At 44.1% G+C, this 21,822-nt stretch overlaps 1 protein-coding gene across 1 annotated transcript in view; it reads left to right on the forward strand.

Annotated features, from left to right (window-relative positions):
- The window catches only part of PLCB3 (phospholipase C beta 3), a 585,337-nt gene that overhangs the window by 415,498 nt on the left and 148,017 nt on the right, over nucleotides 1–21,822 (forward strand). The window contains exons 6-9 of the mRNA XM_078660740.1: nucleotides 66–119; nucleotides 7,780–7,855; nucleotides 8,013–8,113; nucleotides 8,845–9,011. Of these exons, the coding sequence (XP_078516866.1) occupies nucleotides 66–119; nucleotides 7,780–7,855; nucleotides 8,013–8,113; nucleotides 8,845–9,011 (398 nt within the window). The remainder of the gene's footprint in view (nucleotides 1–65; nucleotides 120–7,779; nucleotides 7,856–8,012; nucleotides 8,114–8,844; nucleotides 9,012–21,822) is intronic.

Here is a 21,822-nt window from a genome sequence, read left to right on the forward strand (position 1 = left end):
AATTAAGGGTGACCAGTCTGATTATTGAAATGAAATGTTCTCACTTTGTGGTTCCTTCTTTGCAGCTACACCAGGCTCAAGTTACAGGTGAACCAGGACTGCAGGATTCCAGTGAAGAAGTGAGTGTCATCCCCAAATGTCTGATTTGCATGCCAGGGTACTTGCACACATTCCCAGAGTCTTCGCTTTTCACCATCTTTTAGCTACACTATCCACGTTCGATTCTGGCTTCTATATGACCTACTTGTCTCTGTCTCAGTTCATCCTCCAATCTGACTCAGTGCCCTCTGTCTCTCTCTTGACCCTGTCTGTCATTTAGAGTATGATGATAATTCTTAGTTTCCGCATCAGATTTACCACCAGAAATCATTGCACGCACATTTCACTCTAATAATGGGTATTAGTACATTTTGTCACAGGGATAATGTGCATTTAAACACACCTTACAACACTTGTTACTGCTGCTATGTGGTCATTTTTATTTTCACAGAGCTTCAGTGAGGTAATGGTATCACCACTTCTGTCAGTGAAGATGTCTGTCTCTCCACCCTACTGCTTGTCTCTCTCGCTCTCTTAACCCCTTCGCTGCGGCGGCTATTCTGCCGCAGCGCTAAGGGGCGGGGGGGCACGCGGCGCTCCGGCGCCCGTGACGGAGCCGCTCCGTCACGGCCCTCGGGTGGGCTGTGCTTGTGACGGAGCGGTTCCGTCGCGGCCCCGCCCGCTCTTCAGAACGCTCAGCGCAGGCGCGGAATTCGCGCCGCGCAGGCGCGGCGAGCGGGCCGTGACGGAACCGCTTCGTCACCAGCACAGCCCACCCGAGGGGCGTGACGGAGCGGTTCCGTCACAAGCGTGGGAGGGGTTAAAAGAGATCCCTGATCTCATACCTATTAACCTCTGTTCTCTATAAGATGCTCAGCTTGAGTGTCCGCAGACACCTTTTTATTATGAAGCCCACAAAGTACAGTGCACACGAAGGATACCCCTTATACATGGGATGAAGATTGCACACTGCAGTGATTCAGTGGCCATTTCTCTTAGAAGGGTAATTTCTAGGTTGGCATCATCAGAGGCTTCAAAGCTGGTACCCAGCTAGCTTATGAGCTCATAAAGTTGGCATCTGTAAAGGTAAACAAACACTACTTATTCTATGACACTTTAGGTGATGCTGCTTCTGTCTTCCATATTTACAAGTGCCAGTCAGTCAAAGCACTTCTAATATTCTGAAAGTATGAGTCCTGCCTGTGTAAACAAACAAAACTTGTTTAAACCAGAAAATTGTAATGTTGAAGTAAAGGTCTTTACTCTTTTTAGTACTAATATCATCAGAAGTGCTTTGACGCTAAGATTTAGTGGATGGCATCTTAAATCACAAATGAAATGTTAGTTTTCCTAAAGAGATCCACCCAGAAAGTTTCTACTGAAAGAATAGTTGCGTCAGAGTGATGGCATTTTAGGACATTTCGTAGTGCTTTTTTTCCTCATAGAGACATCTTATTGTAAATTCCTCACACTGGGAATTTCCCCAGATGTCAGACTGGATCTGGAAGGTTTGCATGGCGAATCCCTCGCACTCCGATAGGTTGCGTCGTGCGGCTGTGCATCGTACGGCTTTGCTTCAGGTCCATGCTGCTCCGTATGTGAGATGTCAGGGCCACTATATCTGTGCCACTTCCGGGCACTGATATCAATTCTTTACTTTCTATGCCTTTCAATGTGGATCTCACTCCCTTGAATCTCTCAGGCTTAACAGAGTTTTTTCCCCCTCAAATTTCTAGTGTACCGCGAGGAGCTACGCCGACCTCCGCCAGACGCTCATGAATCCTGACTCCCATCCTGATTTCCCTCCGGACTCCTGTGCAGGTGAACTGCGCCTGACTTGAAAGGTGCAATCCCGCACTTTCTAGCTGCTCAGACGACAAAGATATGTCGTGTGCCATTCTTGGCCTACCCCAGATTTGAAGCCGGGGCCTCGAGTTCTAACCCGGCCGGGTTGGAGTTGAACAACATCGGCCGCGGACCGTGGGCAGTTCCGGTCTCCCGAAGTGGCGTTTTTCTTCTCCCGTTATGGATGGTGATCTGGTGACAGCTCTACCCAGCTACTACGGTGGCCTATCATACCGACTATTTGTTCGGGGTTCCGCTGCCCGGAGGCCCCGTTGAGCTCCCGGGGTTTTCTGGGCTCGGTTCCTCGTGGGTGGCGACGGTATTGCTATCGTGCTTTGGACGTGTTAAAAGTGGTTTCTACATTGCTTCTGCCCTGTGCCCCGGAGAAGTCGACCTCCGAGGTTCGGACGCCCGCCCGGTCGCTCATTGAGGGGCGATGGAGCGGGCTGAAACTACACCGTCGCTACGCACTTTAATGGCCGCTATTTTGGAGCTCCACACACGATTCACAGCCACCTTCCAGGAGATGATCATAACTGTTGATCATATAGGCTTGGGACCGGATTCCGGCCCTTTGTCCCTGGAGAACCGAGATGTTTAATCCGCGGAGAACGCCTTGATTGTTACCGAGGACCCTGTGCAGAATACCGACACGGAAATCTACTGCGACTCTAAGATGTCGGCGATCGAGCCCGAAGGAACTGGACGTTTATTTAGCCCTATGTCGACCCCGCCCGAGATGGATGTGACTATCTTCGTAAGCCATTGTGACTTCTCCAACGTCTGTCTGATTAAACCTTTGCCTCTTTTCGTGAGTGATCAAAACCGCTTTGCTGATTTATCGCTGGTGGGCAGTGGACTTGCTTTGACTTTTGGACTCTGTGGGCGTCTATCCTGTTTTCCCTCCTATCGAATTGATTTTGACACTCTACTTTTTTCTATTATTCTTGTTGTGATGGCGGTTCGGATGGGCAGAGCCTGCGTGGAGAAACGAAGCGACCTATTTGTAATGGTCGGGGCCATCGTGATGGACCGTGAGGGTTTGGGCTGAACTTCATTGGACTTTGACGCACGGTTTCTTTTGTCTTTGCTGGGTGGTATCTGTGGGAGCGAGGGCCAGATGTGGATCTGATTGTCTGATTATTGTTAGTCTGATATGCTCGGGACGGGATTTGCTGCCTCTGTGGTGCCGGGGGTCTGGCGGGATGGTCCTTTCTCTGTTTGCGGCTCCCCTACGGATTGTCTCTTGATTTGATAAAACTTGCTTAACATTACGGTAGGGGGTGTCTGCTTTTGGCGGGGGGTTGGGAGTCTGGGAGCTCGTATCGTTTTGCAACATTCTCCTCCTCCAACTTTTTTCCCTTCCTTGGGGCGTAGTTTAGGGGGCGACAGGCACGCTGCTAGTGGGGTTAGGTCGTAGCCATCTGCAGGGGAGTAGGGTGGGGGGTTGTGTTTTTTTTTTTTTTCCTTTGTTATTTTCTATGACCATTCTATTTCCCTTTTCCCTTCTTCGCAAGAGATGTGGCGTATTCTCCTGTTTTTTTGCCTAAACGTATCTGGGTGTCATATGTCTGCCTCGTATATCCTGTACTCCTGGTGGGCGGGTGCTGTTGGGGGGTGCCTGCGGTCATTGCTATCTAATTGTTTTGCTTCTGCTTTATGCTGGTATTGATTTCTCTGCTGATTCTGACTGTACGGTATTTCTCCACTTCATTTGCCCGTCCACAGCTGTGTTGTATTTCGTTTAATGACACCCGATATGTATATTTTTCCTCTTGTGTTATAATAATAAAAAGATGTAATAAAAAAAAAAATTCTAGTGTACAAGCACCATATCTGCTCCTAAGACTACACGATTTAGACCATGAATCGTTTAAAAAGAAGTCAAATCTCTTCTCATAGCTAAATTCACTTGAGCCAGGCTTATATGTGTCTATACAACCCTGGATTTGTATGGAACTCTATGCCTGTTACGATTTGCCTATATACCTAATACGACCCTGGATTCTTATGGAACTCTGTTTGTTACAATTTGCCTATGTATCTCTGATACCCACAAGGGTCTTGTTCGCCCTATATAAAACCTTTAAAATAAATAAAATAAATGTAAGGGCCTCCACATACAGATGTCTGCGACAGACCCATACACTGTCTGTCACTGGTGTCTGGGCTCAAAGTATGATTTAACATTGTGGACAAGTGCACCAAGATGAACCCCAAAGCCTTCCGCAACCATATAGCTAAGCTATATGCTGCAGAACATCGACGGAATTTGGAAAAAGGCCAACTACACCTCTAGCCCCATTTTGACCCTCATATCACTCCCTTAACACCAACACGAACTTGGAGACAATACTGACGATTCTAGCCATGTCTGTTATGGCAAGAACTTTTTTCTGGTCTTACTGGGCACCAGTGGCCTGGATACTTCTCCCAAAACAGGCCTCCATTTGCCTCTCCCAAATGTAGCCACAGAAAAATCTGCCTCTTTTGCCATAGTGATATACTGGTTTTGACAGAAGTACTTTATCCTGGACAAACTAACTAGGAGCCTCTATTGCCATTCAATGAGACCCTTTTGGAAACACTGTTGGGCACCTGGGCAAAACCAAGATTTTGGCCTCTGCACAGACCACAAGTTGGCACAGGCATACTCCTGGGGACACTGCTGTTCTCCTTCTAACATCCGTCACCAGAAAGCCTGGTGGTACATGCCTCCAGCATCCTGCTTGTGGACCACGTTATGTGGCACATGCGGGCTCTGCAGTGGCATATGAAGTATCCATGAGCTCAGTGCCAAGGGGACCTTTTTGGATTCCATCCAGGTGTCGAAGGAGACAGCAGTTGGACTGGCAGTAGACCCCTCTCCCAACCCCACCCAGAACTAGAGGTCATGACGGATGCATCGTTGCTCAGTTGGGAGGTTATTTGTCAGAGGTTTGGTTCAAAGGACTTTGGTTTGCAGCAGAGACCTGTCTGCTCATCCACTTGTTGGACTTGTAGGCGATTCACTTGGCACTGAATGCGTTCCTCATGTCCGTCACAGGAGAACAGGTACAGGTTCTCATAAACCACTTGATCACCATGTGGTTCTGCAACAAACATGGCAGTGTGGTGTTGTAGTTTCTGTGTTGGGAGGCTCTACGTCTAAAGAAGTGGTTGACCGCCAAGCACTGGGCAATATCTTTAAACGCCAGGGTGGACAAACTCAGCTGACATTGCCTAGCGGATCACAAATGACAGTTACATTTGGAGGTGGCACAGAGGGTGTCTTCGAACAATGAGAAGAAAGCTGGCTCGATCTGTTCGCCACAACAGAAAACCTGCAATGTCCAAGCTTTTGCACCCTAGAGTTCTCAAGACCACTCCCACAGAGGTGTCTTCCACCTGGACTTGTGCTTGTGACTCCCATAAACCTTTCCGCTTCTACCTCTTTTGTTCAGAGAATTGTAAAAGATCACGAAAAAAAAAAACAAGTTATCCTAGTGGCTCAAGACTGGGTGAGTGGAGTGTGGTACCTGGCTCTTCGGGCTATGAGCGTTATGTGCTCCGATTCGACTGACCCTTGAGTAGGAACCCCTGTCGCAGCAGGGCTAGGTCCTTCAACCTAGTCTGTTCAATCTGCACATTCTTGTGTGGAGATCTGCAAAGGTTGATGACTTTCTATCTTCCTCCTGAAGTAGTTGGTGTCATCCATGCGGCCTTTCACCATAACCCTATATGCAGGACGCTGGGGGAGTTTGGTTATCTAGTGGTCCTCCTGTGAGATTCAGACTTTTCATGCACATTTGGCTGATGTTTCACTGTTTTGTGTCTCTCTATCCCAGCAAGGCTTGCTTTGGCAACAGTTAAGGTTTGTCTTTCTGCCCCTTTGGCCTTCCTACTGTTACCCGATCAGCCATCCCTTTTCAAATCACCTTTTGTGTTGTGGTTCTTGAAAGGGCTGATCCACACGTTTCCACCAACACATTTTATGCTTAATTTGGTTCTCATCTATTTGATGTACACTCTTTTTGAAACACTGTACAGCCATCCTATACACCTGTTGCCCATAAAGCTATCACCTCTGTTCGACAGGGGAGGGAACACCGTGCCTTGTCCATCCAGAAACCTTACGTAACTTTCTTTCCAGACATATTGGTCCTGTAAACAAAGGTAGCTTTCTTCCCAAAAGTGGTCACGCCTTTTCGCATAGGGCAATCCTTCACTTTGCCATTGTTCTGCACCATACCTCATTCATCAAAGGAGGAGGAGTGGCACCACTTGATCCTAAGCAGGCTCTTAGGTTTTACATCGATTACATGACTAACTTTTTAAGGTTTTCTGTGGAATCAAAAAGTGAAAAGCCATACAAAAGAGAACCATCCCTGAAGGAATGTATTATGCATAAACATCTGCTTTGGGCTAGCCAAGAAGCTGGGCCCAGAAGGCTTGCAAATCTTTCCACTGGAGAAAAGGCTGCTAACACTACGCTGGTGTGAGGTGTCCCAGTTTTCGACATCAGTAAGGGTGCGCATGGGTGTCCCTCCACATGTTCACGAAGCACAACCACCTCGTTAGCCAGTTCCATTGAGGCAGGTACGTTGCCCTTTCAGTCCTGCTAGATTTCATGGTCTGAGCCATTTCACTGATGCTTCTCCTGAGAAGGTACTGCTTTGACATCTATTCCCAAGGTGAGGAATTAAAGGTTAGAAGTCTGTCAGAAGAGCAAGTTAATCACCTTCAGTAATGCCTTTTCTGGTAGAGACTCTATCAAACCTCACATTTCTCAGTGACCCACCTTCATCTCTGTTCTGTGTAATGGACTTTAGAGATCTGCACTGGGGCATATTCTGATTTTTAGAGGCTTGCCGTCCGATGGCGTGGAAAAAGATGAGAAAGAAATTGACGTCAGCGAGCAGATCTGGTGCAGATATAGTGACCCCAAAGTCTCATCCAGGGCAGGATGGACCAAACGCAGAGCTACAAAATGCAACTTACCAGCTTGTGAGGGAGTTGAAATGAGATGAAAATCTTCCAGATCTAGACTGGTGCCTATGGAAATTTATAAGGTGAGAAATCTTTAGTTAGTTAGTCTGTACCTGGAAAGGCTTTTTGAAGGTAAGTACCTTGTTCTTTTAGCCATAATATATAACATCATCATCATGAGATCTACCCTTAATTAAGCATAACACAGTGCAGACAGTGCCATATTACCTCAGCTTTCAGTGGGAGGTAATTATGTTCAAATCAAAGGAGAAAATTGGGTCTTGTTGACAGCACCAGAAGACATCCTTACTTCTCTTTTGTTGTTTTTTCCTATGAATCTTTGCTGGCCTTCTTTAGCTTCCTACTTTCAATACTTACTAAATTCCTCTCTCATACCAAGCCCTCTCTAAAGTGGTAGCTCACTTAACGTCATTGTTGGTGAAGTGGCTCATCGCTCTCAGCCAATTAACGTGTGCCTGCGCCACTATACTGTTGCCACACTCGGAGGAAAATAAATACAGGGAACACTGCTGCCAACTTGTTGACTTTTCAAAGAGGGTGAAGTCAGATGTTTAAGAGTGTGATGCCATGAAGGCAAATAGAGAGTGAAGAGTTTTTGGAGAGTGTCATTAGTTTGAAATAAAGGTGACCCCTTCAAAATCTACAAACACATTTTGTTTGTCAGGAGGCTGAATATGAATGAAAAGGGGGTGACCTTCACCAAATGAGATGGAGTTGACAAGTACGTTATAGTTTATCTACACATTTCTCATGCTTTCTGTCGTATAAGAGATTACCACTTCCCACCTTTTCTTGATAAGATTCCCAGGACGACGTCCTCACATCTGGGACCCTCTTTCTAGAATACCATACTCCCCATTCCTTTCTCCATATCTCACTCATCTCTCACCATCCATTTCTGTGCAGCATCCTGAAGATGTTCTCAGCTGACAAGAAACGCGTAGAGACTGCCCTGGAGTCCTGTGGTCTCAATTTCAACCGGGTATGTTGTTTCCTTCTTTGAGGGGAGCTGGGTAAGCTTTTGGGGGCAGCTATTAATGGAATTAGGGCCTTGGCTAGAGCCATAAGCATTGTAAGTTGTTAACAGTCACTAGAACTGCTTTGATCTTCTCTGCTCCTACCCCCCTCCTACCCTACAGAGTGAGTCCATCAAGCCGGATGAGTTTACGTTGGAGATCTTCGAGAGGTTCCTGAACAAGCTCTGTCTGAGGCCAGACATTGATAAGATCTTGCTGGAACTGTAAGTTTTCTCCGTCTACCCTCTTTATTATGAAGCATACCCATTGCTGCTGTCAAATACGGCTTAAAGACATGTCCTTGAGACATTTATGAATTGTTGCAGTGTATCTCAGAGGCACCTTCTAAGAAAGTCATGCTTCAGGGGATTTTTTGCTAAACCTCCGACTGACAGCTCAGCTTGAGTTGTTGTGTTAACATGAAAATCCTGGAATGAGTGGCTTTTATGCCTAGAACCGTCATACACTTTACATAGAAAGAAACCTAATAGTGATGTAATCAGCACAGAGACCCTCTGAATTTATTTTAAAACTCTTTGTTGAAGTACTAGTGTTCGGCATAGAAGAACAGAGGAAGCAAAGATACATCTGGAGGCAGTCAGTGGTCTGTGGTATCAGTTGTATGGGAGAAATGAGCATAGGGGATGAAACAGCCCATTTTACACTTCCAACAGCTCCTACTTTTCTTTATAAAGCCTTTCCGATGAATGCTATATCACAAAATGTAGAGCATTCTGGGAAAGCCTTCTCAAAGTAGATGCCATTTGTTTGAGCTTAAACATTAAGCTGTTTAGTAAAGCGTAAACCATGGAGTTCAATCAGTGCTAGAAAGGTTAAATGTAATGGACGCGAGGTGAGGGTTAGGTATCCCCTAACATTGGTGGAGGGTGGTAATGCATTGTAAGTTGGTGTTGTGGCTGTTGCTGCATTAACTAGACACTGCCCCTGTTTGCAGGGGTGCCAAGGGAAAGCCGTACCTGACGCTGGACCAGCTGATGGACTTCCTCAACCAGAGGCAACGAGATCCTCGACTCAATGAGATCCTGTATCCACCACTGAAGAAGGACCAGGTGCGGCTGCTCATCGAGAAGTATGAGCCCAACCGCCAGTTCCTGGAGCGAGGTTAGTGAGCAGGGAAATGGAAGGGATGATGGAGAAAGCAGACAGGGCATATGGGCAAAGTTAATGAGCAGGAGGATTGGAAAAGTGTGCATGAAAAGATGGCGAAAAAGCAGGTAGGTTGTATGAGATGTTGGGAATTAGAAAGCATTTGAGGTTATTGTATGAGGAAGCAGAGTGAATGAATAGGAAAGTTGAGTCAGCGGGCAGGGTGACCTTGCTAAAAGGGCAGGAAGTCTCGGAGTTAGAGGGTGGGAAGTGAAGGGGACTGGCAAAGTTGAGTACCTAGACTAAAAGGCTTGGAGAGCTATCATATAAAGTAGGATGAATGAGGCAGTGTGAGTGATATGGAGCAGGGTGAGAAAGCCCTGGTGTGAATGTGCAAGGAGTGAGGTTTGAGTGAGTGATTAGGGAAGAGTGAGTGAGGCTAGTGAGCAAGGAATTGGATGAATGAGTGAATGTTTCAGCATTGGCAAGAGGCCTTGGTATGAATATAAGAAGGCATGGTAAGTGACTAAATGTAGTGCGGTTACACACTCATGGGAGGGATGACACTTTGATATCCTGGGATGTGCTCAAGAAGGGTGTCAGATGGTCTGCCAGGAGTTTCTAAGGTTCCCTGTTAAGTGTGGCTGGCACCGAACCTCCTGAGTAGTAAATATATGTAAGATGGCCTCAGGCGTGGAACTTAGTAAAGATGTGGGAAGGTCACTTCAGTACTGAGTCAAGAGGCATGTAAAAGTACAAAACTGTGCAGAGTATGGAAAGTAAATCCTTCAATGGACTATGAAAGCAATATTCTTATCCCCATGTTACCCTACATAGAATGTATTCACAAAAAGTCTGGGGGTCACTCTCTCGAAAAATTGGAGGGAAGATTATACCTGATGGCGCCAGTATCCTTTCTTCTTCTAAGCCAATCCCTAGTCACAGTGAAGTCATAATCCCCTTTTTTGAAAGATATTCCTTAAAAAAGATGGTACCACTCACTCTGACTTTGTCAGCCCCTTCATCATGGGGCACTTGTTCACCAGCACCCCTATAAGCGCAAGGTGGACTCATCCTGAGCTCTTTTTTAAAAATGAATCCTGAGATTTTTATATGACGTGGTACAAACTGTTAAAATTGTATTGGGACAGGGATATTCGAACTAACTAAAGTGGAAAGGTGTCTGACCAACACAAGATTAAGTAGATACCCTAAATGAGATGGAAATCAAGCTGCTTAAGAAAGGTCTTGGCATTGTGCCATGGAATGTACACCAACTGTTCAAGTACAGATTTGAACTGCAACAGTTGTTTTTAGGAAAGTATGGTTGCACTAATAATTCACTGATAAACGACACTGCAACAAAGAATGATACTAGTTTCAGGCCTAAGTTTCAGTTTATTCCAGAAACCAAATGGTGCAAGACCAACTGATAACCTTCAAACAAGCTGCACAGACAGACCTGTAAAGGATTGAAAGTGACCAGAAGAGGAAGTTCAGCAACCTGTCAAGGGAAGAAGGAAGAGTACCAACAGCAACACTTTCGCAATAAAACTAGTTGATAAGTGTGGAGCCATTGGCATACCATACAAGGCCACCTGGAAGCAGAAATGTGAATGACTGCTCTCAGACAGCAAGAGTTGCACAAAATTGCCTGAAAATCCAATGCTGGTAGTCACTAAGAATTTGACTCCTTGAAAGAAGCAGTTAGAATGATGGATTGATTTTCCAAAGAGGAAAGTGAATTCCAAGGGCCGTATTATGAAAGTGTGCTCGGTGCGCAACGGGCGTTAGCACCCGCTTTGCATGCCCCCGGGGCACTTTGGTATTACAGAAATGGCCGCAGACATTTGCGTGGCCCTTTCGGTAATACAGATATGGCTGGCCCTCTCACCAGAAGGTGTTCCCTCATTTGCAGGGGAGCGTGGCCCCATGCAAATGAGGGAATCAGTTAGCCACTGTGCCTGCGCTGTATTATAGACGCGGATACAGAGGCAAAGAAGCTGTTAGGGGAGCGCTCTAACAGTGCCCCACCTTAAAGATGGCACTATCAATGCACCCCCTGATGTCAGCCCTCTGAAGGGGGTTCTATGGACCCCCAGACATCCCCTTGCAGGCAGGTGCAGTTACTCACTGCTCCCGCCTGCAAGGGGATCTCTCAACCCCTCTTTGAAGTAACCGCTTGCACAGTGAAACAAGGAGCGGCTGCTTCCAAGCCACTCAGTCTTTCCCTTGAATACGCTGCCCCCAAGGCACCATGACTTTGTGGCTGTCCTGGTGGCAGCACATTCAATATAAATGGCACACTCTTCCTTGTTTGCACAGGGTGCATCTTTTGAAAGGTGCGCTCGCTGCTAACAAATAGTGCGTGCCGTATTCTAAAACTCTGGCCCGGATGGCTAAGAATTTAAGAGTACCATACATTTACTGTTCAACTAATATTCGCAAGAATAGGGCTTCACCACCTGGACAATCAATAGTATAAGCAGTTGGTTCACCATTGGAACATTTAGCACAATCATGGATTTCTTTTTGGAACCCTTAGTGCCGAACATACCGATTTACTTGAAGGATGCTATGGACATTCAAGCTTTTAAAGGATATGCAGTACAGTGTAGAGCCGCAATGTTTGATATTCATAGATGTGAAAGCACTAAATACCAGCACTCCCCAAGAGGATACATACCATCAGAACAGTAGGAGAAATACTCTCTAAAACCAAATGGGAATACCAGACCTCAAAATGGCTCACCATGGAAGGCATCCGATTGGCTTTGAGATGGATATTTTCAAATATGAAAATGAGTATTACCAACTGATTAATGGAACCATCATGCAATGGGGTGAGGATGTAGCCTTACGGCTAGAGCGGTTGAACTCGAAGCTGGGGAACCGGGTTCAAGTCTCGGCAACAACGAGCAACATCCTGTGATTCTGGGCAAATCACTTAATCTCCCCGTGCTTAACAAAAATTAATGTGTCCTTCCGTAATGGTACTGGTGCAAGCCTCCTTCGGCACTGAAAACTTCGGCACTGAAACATAAAGATACCCCTTCGGATCAAAAAGTGGACATTATGGGCCATATGTATCAAGCAGAATTGCATTCACAAATGCCGAAATTCTGCAAATTTTGGCGTTTGCGATCACAATTTTGACAAATGGTATGTATGAGGCAAATCTGCGTGCAAAATAAGGAATCACAAAATTTGCGATTCCTTATTTTGCGATTGCATTTAAGGAATCTCAAATTTTGCGATTCCTTAAATGCAATGTAAGAAGCACCAAAAAAGTGCAATTTGGCATTAAGGAATCGCAAATTACCACCGACTTCAAGTTGGTGGTAATTTGCAATTTCTTTGAAAAATGCGCTTTTTTGCATTTTTCAGTGCTATGTGAAGCACATACATGCCCTTAGGGCATGTATGTGCACCACATGTGCACCCATGCTTATTTCAGGGGTGCAACAGGGTGTCCTTTTAACACCCCTGCACCCTTGAAATTCCATTCTCAATTTGTGATTCGCTAATTGCTAATCGCAAATTGAGAATATCTTCCCATTCATTCCAATGGGCCTCTAGGCCCATAGGAATGAATGAGGATGTATTCCTTAATTGTGAATCACAATTTGAGATTTGCAATTAAGGAATATGTAGGATTCGCAAAATTTATTGCAAATCCTACATACATAGCATTTTGCGATTCTCAAATAGCGAATCGCAAAAAATCGCTATTTGAGAATCGCAAATGGAGATGTTGATTCATATGGCCCTATTACTTTAACGCCCTATCCAAAGCAAAAAATACTGCATATTAACCCCAATACTGGTCATATTCACGTACAAAAACCTCAGAAACACAAGCTTTAAGAAGAGGACATTTCTTACAAAATCCCCTTGAAGAGAAAAATTGTGGCTTCAACTCATTTTCCATCACCCCCACCTCCAGCACCTCCGTCACCACCTGGAAATCCTTCACAGATTACACCTCAAGATTCTCCTCAATCTCATCATGACAATGGGGGGATACATATTCCAATAGATCCATGGACAGATTACACAGTGGATCCCTCAGGTGCCACTGATCCAGACTTGTACCCAACTAAACCATCTCCTCCAGACAACAGTGCATCACACCATGAACTCATTGCCAGGGCTGATCATTACCATAGGGTAGTGCTCCACAAAGAATCACTGGTAGAAGACTTCTTGTTTGAGACACTTGCATCCACACATAGGACATCGCAATTACTCCCAATGCTTAAAGGCACGATGCAACATGCTGATTAAATTTTAAAGACCCAGTCAGGGCCCGCATCTTAACTCCTAGAGTGGACAAAAAAATATAAAGTCTCCTACAGGCCCCATCTTTATCAAAGGACAATTGCTTTTAGATTCCCTAGTGGTATCAAATGCTCACAAGCGAGCGAATTTTCAAACTTCATAGGATGCTCCTCCTCCAGAGAAGGGAGTCAAAAGGCTGCAAATCAATGGGTCATTACAAATACCCAAGGCCTTTTAGCTAGGTATGACAGGACGCACTGGGACACAATGGAGCAACTTCTCCAATACCTCCCAGATGAGCATAAGGCTAAAGCACAGGACTTGGTAAATGAGGGAAAGCTCATTTCTAATTACTCTAATGATGTGCTCTAGATGCTGCAGACACCGCAGATAGGGAGATTAACACCAGCATCATGCTCAGGAGACACGCTTGGTTAAGGATCTCAGGGTTTAAACCTGAGGTCCAACAATCGATCTTTAACACACCCTCTGATAAGGAACACCTACTTGGCCCTAACATTGACCAGGTGTTAGAAAAGGACACAAGTCGCTAAATCTATGGGAGCACTTCAAACCGCATCCAACAGAGGTTCTTTTCGTCGCTCCTTCTAAAGAGGAGGGTCAAAAACAACATCCCCAGATCAAAATACCTCCACTTACAAAGGTAATAGCAAGTCCTCTCCGTCCAGACGTTTTTTTAGAAGGTTATAGAGGCTTCAAGGGTAGGGGTTAGGGCAACACACCTCGTAACTCCCCTTCCCCTAACAAACAGTGACTTACCCACGTTTCCCCCCCGATTATACTACACCTGTCGCGGGAAGACGTCACCAATTTCTCCCTTTTTTGCAGTCTATAACATCCGACAAATGGGTTCTTGAAATTATTTAACATGGTTATTGCCTCGAGCTTACCCGCAATCCCCCAAACATTCCACCACAATCTCACAAGTTATCTCCAGAACACATACACTTGCTAAAACAAGAGGTTCAGTCCCTCTTACTAAAAGGGGCAATAGAGTCAGTTCCCATACAGTACCAAGGCTCAGGGGTTTACCCTCTGTATTTTTTCATCCCCAAAAAGGACGGTTCCCTAAGACCTATTTTAGATCTGAGAGAGCTAAACCACTACATACTGTCAGAGCATTTTCACATTGTGACACTTCAACAGGTGCTCCCACTTTTACAAAGAGCAGACTGTCTACTCTAGATTTAAAAGACACATATTTTCATGTTCCAATTCATCCGGCTCATCGCAAATACATCAGATTTGTGATAGCATGTAAGCATGACTACTTCAAGGTACTTCCCTTTGGAGTGACTAGAGCGCCCATAGTTTTTCCCAAATGCCTGGCAGTGGTTGCTGATCATCTCAGAAGACAACAAATTAACGTCTTCCCCTATCTAGATGACTCCTCAAAGCCAGCAGTTACCAGAACTTTCTGCAACACACACACATCACAGTAGATCTACTTCATCAATTGGGTTTCAACATCAATGCACAAAAATCTCACCTGCATCCATCACTAATGCAGTCTTATCTAGGAGCTACTCTAGATACAGTCAACACTATAGCCTCTCTCAGTGTAGCCAGAATACACAATATTCAAGCTACCATTCTGCAGTTTCACCCAAGCATTAGCAGTCAGAGTGTTCATGCAATTACTGGGAATGATGGCGTCCTGCATCGCAAATGTACCCCATGCGAAGTTTCACATGCGCCCCCTACAAGAATGCTTAGTATGTCAGTGGAATCAATCACAGAGTCTATTGACCGATCTAGTGTTGGTAGACGGCCGCACCCATGGCTCTCTGCAGTGCTGGAACCCACAAAACTTATCAGCAGACCAGCCTTTCATCGACCCTGTTCCACAAATCGTGCTCACAGTAGCCGCATCTCTAAAAGGTTGGGGCGTTCATCTCAAACATTACACAATACAAGGATTGTGCAGAAACAATCACAGGACTCTCCACATCAACTATCTAGAGCTCTTAGCTGTTTTCCTAGCACTAAAAGGTTTTCACACTCCGCTCATAGCCAAAACTGTCCTAGTCCAAACTGACAATATGACAGCAATGTATTATGTGCAGAAGCAAATCTGGACGCAGTCTCTACAACTGTTAACACTCGCTCAAGCCATTTGGAATTGGGCGATCCATCACAAGATTTATCTTCTGGCAGAACATCTCCCAGGAGTAAACAATCAAACTGCCGATCTTCTCAGCAGGAGAAGACAACAAATTCACGAGTGGGAACTTCAACCCGAAGTTCTCCTTCCTTACTTCCGACAGTGGTTTTTTTTCTCCACAAATAGACCTATTTGCCACAGCCGAAAACACAAAATGCCCAAACTCCATAGGACAAACCCGCCATCAGAGGGCAATGCCCTATGGATGAACTGGTCATGGACATTTGCCTACGCTTTTCCGCCTCTCCCGCTCATTCCGTGAGTGATTCAGAAACTCAGGTAAACATCTCTCACAGTAATTCTAGTAGCTCCCATATGGGCTCATCAACCATGGTACACCACCCTGTTGGTGCTGTCACTAGTTTCACATCAGGAACTATACCTAAACTCCAGTCTCCTCACACAGAGGCATGGAGAAATCAGACATCTAAATCCCAAAGAACTGAATTTAGCAATCTGACTCCTGAAGTTATAGAGTTTGGTCATTTAAATTTACCATCAGACTGTATGAATATTCTAAAAGAAGCAAGAAAGCCTACCACCAGGGCGTGCTATGCCGCAAAATGGAAAAGATTTGCTGTATATTGCAGTAACAACAAATTCAATCCTTTGGATGCTTCTATACAAAACATTATTTGTTTCTTGTTGCATTTGTAACAAACAGGTCTTGCTTACACGTCTATTTGTTTTCACCTTGCAGCAGTACTTACAAAATAGACATTTGTCACTATTCAGAGCCCCAGTAATCAAGGTCTTCATTGAAGGCTTAAAAGAGGTAATACCACCAAGGATTCCCCCTGCCCCAATATGGAATCTCAACATTGATGATGATGATGATAAAACAATGTTTATTTAGACCATAGTCTATAAACCATGCATAAAACTTTGGATCCACATAGTGATAACATAATTAAACCACAATTCATTTTAACACAATTTACAAAGATATAAAACCATAAAATCACAATATTGGGATTGCTCTAAAAAATTTAAAATCTACCACCTTCCTTTGTTGCCTCCATTACAGATTCTCTTGTTGCGTTCAAAAACTTCCCCAGCGCAATTGTAATATCTAAAAATGACATTTCTGTAAGAAGACCAGCAGCGTCAGCACGTGAATTCACCTGATATTTTAAAAATATTGGGCGTAAAAACACTTTTCGTACAGCTAAAATCAATGTACAGTCAAGCAATATATGTAAAATATCATTTCTTGTTCCTAAGCCACATTTACAAATACCATCTGGTTGGATCAAGGCTGCTTTTATTTTTCCTTCAATCTTCCATTAATTTATGCCCACACGAACCTTTAAGATTTCGTGTCTTAGCCATTTGTTGGGCAAAAAATCCAGATATGGGAACCAAACCTTTTCCCATTCGCTCCTTACCCAGTTGACCGATTTTTTTACCCTCAGATAATCAAGGTCTTGCGATCTAGAGTATTGGAGCCCTTGGTCCCTAAGCATTTTCTTAGTAAAGACTACATCCAGGGATGGCGGTAAGAGGCTCAATTTTAGGTGCGCAGCTACAGTCTTGAGGGTTTTCCTTACGTCCCACGCCCAGCATAAGCTGCTTGTTTGGATTTCCTCTCTGCACCATATTGAGACCTTCTGTTCGCCACCAGGCTCCTGGCATTTCCAGAATCTTAATAAGGACATTTGAGTCTTCACGTTCCATGCTATTAGCCCTACCTCCATTCTAATTGCTTGGACCATGGTACAATTTGATAAAGACAGCAGCATTTTAAGAATCTTTGCTTCTTCACGATCCCACCCCCTTTTGCCGCTCAGATAGAGCACTTCTGCACCGTAAAGAACTTGCGGGGGGATCATAGCTTCTAATGCCTTTAAAATCGGTCTGTGTGACATATCGCCATAATCTTTATTACATTTTTTCAATCCACAGACCGATGAAAAAGCCTTTACAGTTTGTGCCTCCAAATGAGTACTCCACTTTAATGCGCTGTCAAACCAAAGGCCTAAGTATTTATATTTTCTTACTATATCTAATTTGTCGTGTCCTAAAAACCAATTAAATTTTTTTACCCTCTTCCCAAAACATAGGACCTTTGTTTTTTCCATGTTCACAGTTAGGAGCTTTTTGTCACAGTAATTTTTAAACACATTTAATTTCCTTTGTAGTCCCATTTCAGTTTGGTCAAGGATCACAAGATCATCAGCATATAAAAGGCATGACACTTGATTTCTATTCATGCGTGGGCTCGCGCTTCTTTCAATTTCCAATACTGCAGGAAGATCTGAATTTTTTTTTTTTTTAAAGCAAGGGTGCCAGAACGCACCCCTGTCTAAGGCCATTCTTTACTAATATTTTATGGGTTAGTGATCCCTTTGTATCTCTAATGACCTGGGCCCAATTGCCTCTATGTAACTCTTTTAAAATATTCAATATGCCGTTTGGCATTCCATAATTTTCCAGCACTTCCCAAAGGCTATTACGGTCCACTGAATCAAAAGCCGCCCGGAAATCGACAAAGCAGCAGAACAGTTTACCATTTTGCTCTATCGATTTCCTGGCCAGTGCCCACAGGGCAAAACAGTGATCTATTGTGGAGTGGCCTTCTTTAAAGCCACCCTGTTCCACTGGCACGATAGACAGCTGTTCCACCCAGTCTTTTAGCTTGCTTAGTATTATTTTTGCAAATTTCTTTTCTCCTATATCTAATAGGTTAATTAGCCTGTAGTTCTTAGGGGCATGAGCATCCCCTTTCTTGTGTAACGGCCTTATTATTGCCCCCTTCCAGTTCGAGGGGATCTTCCCTTGTTCTAATATTATTGCAAACATTTTAGAGAAGAATTCCGCCCACCAGGTCTGGTTTGAGTTTAATATCAGGGCTGGTAGATTATCTGGGCCTGCAGCTCTTGTTAAGTTCAAAGTCCTTATTGTCCTAAGGACATTAGCTGCTGAGCAATCTTGTTTTAAATCCTCTACTAGGCCTCTCCAGTCCCTTGATACCTCGTTTCCAATTCCACTCCCCGGGACGTATAATTTCTGTATATAGTTTACCCAAGCCCCCTCTTCCACTACGCAAATCATTGGGGCAGCCGAAGATTCTGTAGCTGACTGGATTAGCTTCCAGAACTGACGTATATTCTTAGATTCGATTGCTACCAATAATTAACCCCCGCAAGTTTCTTTGTGGGTCCTTTTAGCATTGCGGATTAGAGCGATGTATTCTCTCTTTATTTTTACGAGATTATGCCCTAGCTTGGACATACTTTTTGCGTAAGCTACGCTCTTCTCTTCTTACTTCTCTTTTCTTAATTAAGCAATCCTGGTTAAACCAAGTTCCTTGCTTCGCCTGTAACCTTCCTTTGTTCTTAGGGGCGCTTACATCAGACCTTAGTTCTACACTTATGCTTTTCACTACTTGTTTTATTTTCTCAACAAACCAGGCTAGGTTTTGGCCACTCAGGCAACCTAACTGAACCTTTTGTTGCAGTCTTGTTAACCTTTCGATATATGCTTCGGATAACCGAGTGGTTATCCGCTTTGGATAATCCATCTCTTGAAAAACAACTTTATCGCAAGCTAACTGTTGGGCTATTTCCAACTCTAATTTTATTAGTTTATGGTCACTACATTCCATGGGGCTAATCCTAAAATCTTTTACTAGCTCAAAATTCCATGCTAACATAAAAACATAATCTATAGGGCAGTTTTGAGTCCCATATTTAAAAGTTTTCTTTGTCGGACGGTCTTGAGCTACCCTACCATTTAGGCAAAATACATTTTTTGTAGCTAAGTAATTACCCAACTTAGCCGCATCGGTCGGTATTTTACTTTCCGAAAACTCCACTTTTTTTTTACTTCATATGACTCTAAAATTTCTGTATACCACTGGTCTGACAATTTTGGATTTAATGTATGGTTAAAATCTCCCAATAACAAAATCAAGTCATTCCCAAACTTATCACAGGGTGAATCCATATCATTCTTAAAATGTGTCAGTTCGACCCCATATTCCTTCTGTGAACTCCATTGCATATACACATTTAGGATCAACATATTTTCATATTTTTTATCAGCAAACGTTGTTAATATTCTACAACCCAAGAGCCACTTACACGTCACAGATAACTGGGAGACCTTAGACACTAAGTTTGTTGATACCATGGTCAGCAAGCCACCTGCAGGCCAGAGCTAGATTTTACTGCCGGTCGGTGGATTTGTCGGAACCCTTCCACTACCAGGGGCACTCCACAGAGCCAGGTCTCTTGTATACAAATGATTTCATTGTTTTTACAAGTTCTTTCAAAACTTCTTGTTTTAAGTGAGTTCCTAGCCCATTTATATTCTAAGAGACCATTTTTGTGCTCTGTAGCTGCCCCATTACCTATTCTACATCGCTTAGTGGCCCAATAAATTTGGAGTCCTCCACATAGCTATGTGAGGGGCCTGCAGGGCCTAAGTTATTACTCCAATTCTTCCAGGCCTCCATCAGGTCTGAGTTGTTTATTACTATATTGAAGTTTTCCCGCCCTTGGTCCACTTCCCTTCCAGGTAATTTCACTTGTCTCTTTCCTAGCCCCGCATGGTACCGTAAGAAGGATTTCTGCTGAGGAACCTTATGTACTAGCGCTAGCTCTTCTTTAGGGACTAGTCTAATCCCTTCTTTACGTCTCTCCTGCTCTGCGTTTATTATTGCAGTTATGACCAGGTCAGAGTAGAGCCATACCTTGGTGAGCTCCTTACCATTACCAGCTACTTGAAATCCCACCTGTCGCAGATCTTCTGAACCTATTCGTTTTAGATTTGGGCAGTGGGCAAATGTATTAAGAAGGAGGGATCTATTTAGATAAGAACTCTTCTTTGATTTTTTCCCACCCCTTCCCATTTTCACTTTTTGAAAATAAAGACACTTATTCCCTTTATCCACCTCTTCTTCCGACCTAGGAACCCCGATGTAATTGTAAGTTAATTCTAGGCCTATCCTCCGGGCTGCTTTCCGGGTACACCTTATCTTTAAGGGGGGCCTTACGGGCAGGTACGCTCGCCTGCTTGGAGGCCAAGTGACTTATATTTTTTGACACCTTTTCCTGATGTTTTTGCTTCCTACTACAGCTCTCCTTTTTTACTAGCGTCCTACCCAAATTCTCAGGTCTTATTCTAGTTAGTCTAGGTTCCCTCACTATTTTATAGGGTTCAGGCTTAGGATCTTGTTTGGCTACTTCTATTAACTCCTTCCTCTCTCTTCTCTTTTTCGTCACTCTTATGTTACCCTTTTTTTGCACATCCGTTCCTGCCAATCTCACTCGATTTGATAAACCGTAGCTCATGTAATCGCCTCTTGTTTTTACCAGCATTGGCCATCTTGACACATAGACTTCTTGAACATCAGAATGAACTTCAGCAACATGGCTAGCTAATGGGGGATCAAAGATTCCGGCTTCCTCTTCCCCCCCCTCATCGGGGCCGTAAGCACAGGATCTGAGACTGGTCTTAACATTGATGGCATTTGCCCCCAATTCCATGTAGTTCTCCCTCAATTTTAGAAAGGTGTATTTTTTGACTTTTCAAGATATCATGGTTTAACATTGTTACTTCTAACAATCCTTGGAGAGATTTTTGCACCATTAGCATCAGTTCCAAAATAGAAGATGCTGGGGTTTCTGAAGATTATAAATTTATCTCTTGCGACTGGTTCTCGCCGTTAATGTCACAGTTTTTATCCATATACGCAGGACCATTGACTCCCAGTAAAACCAGCCTTTCTGTTCCATTTAAACTTCTGCGGGATTATGGGCTACTTCTTCAATTTGCCTTGAGCCCAGGCTATCTATTTCTTCCGACGTCTGTCGTGACAATCGCGGAGAAGATTAAAGTCGCGGTGACATTATTATCCTCTTATGGCCTATCAAAGACTGTACCGATCGATTGACCAGGTTTACAGAGTCTGCCAAACATTCATCAAAGATTAAAGAGGAGCCCCCTTTCCATGATTCCTCCTCTTCTTCAGTAGCCAAAGCTTTAGCGGGGGAAAAGACCCCTTTAAAGTGCTTTCCCACGAAATCCTTAAGTGTATTTGAAGCTATACTTCCCTTACTTCCTCCTTGTTGTAATTCTTTGGAAGTTTTCACTTTTTTCTTTTGGGTATGTTTAGGTTTTTGCATGGCCCCTTGGGACGTCAGGCTCTCTTGAGCAGTTTGTTGATTTTCACTATTGGCCTTTGCTTTCTTTGTTATTCCTAATGTGCTTTTGTTTTTCCGAGGGGCCATTTAAGTACTTGAGCACTTCACCCACGCGCTTCAGGTTATAGTCTATTGCAGTTAAGTATCCACCCAATATTACCCAACACACAATCCTCAAGAAAGGGGTACGGGGGTATACAGATGGTGCCAG

Source organism: Lissotriton helveticus, chromosome 9, assembly GCF_964261635.1.
Source record: "Lissotriton helveticus chromosome 9, aLisHel1.1, whole genome shotgun sequence".
Classification (NCBI taxonomy): domain Eukaryota; kingdom Metazoa; phylum Chordata; class Amphibia; order Caudata; family Salamandridae; genus Lissotriton; species Lissotriton helveticus.